Source organism: Cryptomeria japonica, chromosome 5, assembly GCF_030272615.1.
Source record: "Cryptomeria japonica chromosome 5, Sugi_1.0, whole genome shotgun sequence".
Taxonomy (NCBI): Eukaryota; Viridiplantae; Streptophyta; class Pinopsida; order Cupressales; family Cupressaceae; genus Cryptomeria; species Cryptomeria japonica.
Window position 1 is genome coordinate 760,775,144 of NC_081409.1, and position 4,253 is coordinate 760,779,396.

A 4,253-nucleotide genomic window follows, 5' to 3' on the forward strand; every position below is an offset into this window, starting at 1 on the left:
AAGCCCTATACAATTGTGAAAGTGTTTTGATATAGACGGCCACTTGCATAACAAAGTCTACGCAAAAAAGTTGTGGGAAACAGGGAGGAGAGTGCACAGTGGAAAGTAAAGCAGAAAGAGTGACTTGTAAGAAGAACAGCTCTTTACTAGACCCTCTCGGCTTTAATGTACTCACATTGCTGGCAGGTCCAATTGTATGGTAGTGTGCATGATAAGATATCATTTTTTATAGCGATTTCTATGTTATAATGTCTTGTGCCGATTGGGAGAATAGCCCCACTTTAGACAAAGCAATGGATTAATCTCAAATCTCAAATTTCATTAAGTGAAGCAATAGGATTAAGATGAATTTTTAGTAAAGTGGAAGCCATCTTTTTCATATAAGATTCCATTCGATAAATAATTTCCTGTCCTATCACTATTCCATACACACTCTTTACTTTTATTAAGAATTTGTGTTCAAATTGATGTCTAGCAATATAATTATTTACTGTTCAATAAAGCAATAATTCGATAATTTACAGCTGTATACTATCACATCTGGTCAACAGACATTGGTTCTTACAACACTCTTTCTGTGTTCCTTCCTCAACTCGCTACTTCTGTTTTCCTTCTTTTCCATATTGTATAAAGTCCAGGTGAGGAATTTATGGATTGATAACTTGCATTTCCAACAGATGGAGTCCTTTACTTTTCATGGCTGTATCTATTCTCTTTGCCATTCTTCTTTGTACATGCGTTGCTGGGTTCGTTGTAGATGTCTCTTGTTGATCCTGCTTCCCTGTATTATTCTTTTTTTTATTTTATTTCCTATATTCTTATATAGCGACACTCATTCGTATCCTTCATATCAGACCTGTTCTCCTCATACATGCAACCATTCCATCATCAAATACCCCTTTAACGATTGCAGCCATACTACTGCTCAGTGCAGAAGAAATCAAACCAGTGTATTAGATTTACCTTCTATGAAGGGGTTCTGTAATGGAGATACTTATAGGGTAGTGGGAGGGATCACAGAATCATCCTATACAAACAGAACCGTTCATGTCACTTGTGATCAAAACCTTTTGGATGGTTGCGCTGGCACATTCAATGATGTTAGATTTTTTGATGATGAATTTTATCTTTCTGATAAATACAAATGGGGAACCGTTATTATATGTAATAGGGAACCTGCCTACAGCAACATTATCCAGAGCATTAAGTGTTTGGAATGTAGAAGCAGAAATGATTTATGCTACTTCGTTCCTTGGAATTTAGCATCATATTATTATCCTTCTCAATTATCCGCTGCTGATAAAAGTTGTGGAGGCCAATACGCCGTTGTCATTCCCAGCAATAAAAGCTACAAAATCACTGATGAAAAAATACTGAGGGAGCGCTTCCACAAGGGATTTGAAGTCAAATGGGATATCAGCGATCAGTGCTCTTCTTGTGAAATATCAGGCGGGATATGTTATCATGTTTTTCGAATTTCAGGGTGCATTTGTCCAGACGGTCCCCATAAATACAACTGCTCTGATGGTATTCTTTATATGTCTGAATTTAATAGTCATAAGTTGAAACCTATATTGAAGTCTTATCAAATTTTATAATCACCTAAAATAAATTGAAAGCTCGTTGAAATCTTTTAAATCAGCTTGTAATCTTATTTTGCTTAGGGCTATGAAGTTGGAAGGGAAATTACAAATTGGAGTTGAGCATTATTTTTGTTGAGGTCTAATAAATAATTTTCGTTTGTTTTGAAGGAAAACTTCTCGACGAGAAGAAATGGTGGATGACCTCAAAATTTAAAGCAGGTAATGTTCAAAATATGACTTTCAAAGCCACGAGCTTCAAAAGATGATTTTGAATCTTATCATGCTCTCATGACTTCATTTTAAAGCTTGTGCTTCCAAACCCCAATTTGTGAAGCTTCAAAATGGGGGTTTGGAGAGTTCTTTTTAAATTAATTGTCTCATTTAAAATTTGCTTGGATGGTCAATGGACTGCTACTTTATTCACTAGATCACCGCATTACATTTCGCTATGAACTTTTTTTTGCAGCTATAGGTGTTATTTCTGGTATCTTCATTATATCAACAATCATCTTGATTTGGCGAAGAATTAATAGAAAGAAAAGAGAGCAGCAAGAGGAGCTGGACATTGAAGGCTTTATGGATCCCCTCGACTCCAGACCATTTTCAGTTGAGAACTTTTTACATGCAGCAATTCCCACTAGATATTATTATCATCAGATCAAAAGATATACAAACAATTTTGCAGTGAGACTTGGCCAAGGAGGTTTTGGTACAGTTTTCAAAGGTGAGCTTCCTAATGGATGTATAATAGCAGTTAAAATTCTTGAAAAATCAAAATACAGTCGAATCCAATTCCTGAATGAAGTGGTTACCATTGGAAGGATCCACCACTTGCATCTGGTGCGGCTTCTGGGTTTTTGTATCGAGGGGTCTAAAAGAGCTTTGATTTATGAGTATATGGTCAATGGTTCCCTCGAAAAATATATTCATGGAGATGATCAAACTGTATTGAATTGGAAACAGTTGCACTCCATTGCAATGGGCACAGCTCGTGGGATTGCATATCTACATGATGAATGTCGAAATAGGATATTGCACTGTGATATAAAACCCCATAATGTATTGTTGGATGCCAACTTTTCTCCAAAGGTCGCAGATTTTGGTCTGGCAAAATTAACAAATAGAGAAGATAGCCACGTTTCACTAACAGGTGCTGGAGGAACCCCTGGCTACGCGGCTCCAGAAGTGTGGTCCAAAACTAATGGGCCAGTGACCGACAGATCAGATGTGTATAGTTATGGTATGTTGGTGATGGAGATGGTGGGAGGAAGAAAGAATCTTGACATAAAAGCAACAAGATCTAGCAAATTTTACTATCCAGAGTGGGCATTTAAACAAGTGGAAATGGGAGCATTTGAAAAGTTAAGAGGTAAAACTATAGAAGATGATGAAGAAGTTGTTATAGCAAAGAAGTTGAGCATGCTAGGACTGTGGTGCATTCAGTACGACCCTTCTCAACGGCCTCCTATGAGTAGAGTTATTCAAATGTTGGAAGGAGCTGTTGATACCGTCATTCCTCCTCAGCCTTTTCCTGTCGATACACCAGTCCAAATAACAGAGTTTGTTGAATCATCGTCTAGCATGTGATGTGTACTCACATGTTCTCGTTCATGGCATATCATCTATACCACATTCCATATTTTAACGGCTCTATGTATGTTGATCTCAACCGTCAGCATTAGTAGCCCATCAGCTTGTTAATTAATTTATGTAGGGAATATAATCTATCAGGGTAGTGCTGCCGGGAACTCTTGTTTTGTAATAGTGAAACTCTGTGTCCAGAAATATATTTTTGCGTGATATATAAACACGTATCCCTTCTTTCAGTTGTAGAGAACAAAAATCTTCCTTAAATTGATTAAAAAGTCTCTTTTTAGGGAAAGCATATATGGTTTGTCCTACTGACTCCCTGTCCATGTAGCTATATGTACATGATTCATTTACATTGACAAACAATTGCAGATTTAAAAGTATTCATCAACTCGTGATAGGGATTGTAAAATCTAGCACACCATTAGCAACCCCCATGCAAGTCTGTGTATATAGAGGAATTAATAGAAACGCCCCTCCCTTCCCTTACGTCCCCTAAAACAATGTTTTGCAAAAATGTCCTATTTATACCATTTCTTGAATGTCCGTCAGCTTGTCTCCCGGTAAAGCTAATGGATCATATGACATTTTTCTTCTAAATGAAGTTTCCAAGCTCATCTACAGCACAGGGTTGTGTGCAATGCAGTCCCTGGTAACTCCCTTTACCGGACCTCACGGATTGTGCTAATTACATTTTGAGCTCTTTTTGTTTAGATTTCTTTAATATTATAATTAACCGATAGGTTTCTCTTGTGGGCTTTTCAGGCAAACAAATTGTCAAGAAAATGCTAACAATCCATGAAATAGCGTGATGTTGTATAAACAGAAAAATGGCTTGATTCATGAAATTGTCGAACTCGAAACACAGGGTATCGCTTTTGATTACGCATGCATAATTTGTTAATATAAATTTTAAACGAGCAGAGAAGAATCAACACAAAACAAAGAAACTATAACATAAATGAAAACACAACAATGCATAACACAACGTTTAACATGGTTTACCATTATTGGCTACATCCACTAGAAAGTGGGGAAATCTCATATATTAATTAATATCCAGTACATGAATATACACAT

General features: G+C 36.7%; 1 protein-coding gene across 1 annotated transcript; it reads left to right on the plus strand.

The window, feature by feature from the left end:
- The first annotated feature begins 564 nt into the window (after window positions 1-564).
- Window positions 565-3,468, plus strand: LOC131876409 (rust resistance kinase Lr10-like). Its single transcript, XM_059221722.1, has 3 exons — window positions 565-1,527; window positions 1,752-1,802; window positions 2,050-3,468. Exons 1-3 carry the CDS (start codon window positions 678-680, stop codon window positions 3,168-3,170), a joined length of 2,022 nt encoding a protein of 673 aa, XP_059077705.1. The 5' UTR covers window positions 565-677; the 3' UTR covers window positions 3,171-3,468.
- The last annotated feature ends 785 nt before the right edge of the window (window positions 3,469-4,253 follow it).

Coding starts and splice junctions, on each gene's coding strand:
- LOC131876409 (XM_059221722.1), top strand. CDS start 678: ATGGAGTCCTTTACTTTTCATGGCTGTATCTATTCTCTTTGCCATTCT. Junction 1,528..1,751: donor TAAATACAACTGCTCTGATG/GTATTCTTTATA, acceptor TTTGTTTTGAAG/GAAAACTTCTCGACGAGAAG. Junction 1,803..2,049: donor GACCTCAAAATTTAAAGCAG/GTAATGTTCAAA, acceptor TTTTTTTTGCAG/CTATAGGTGTTATTTCTGGT.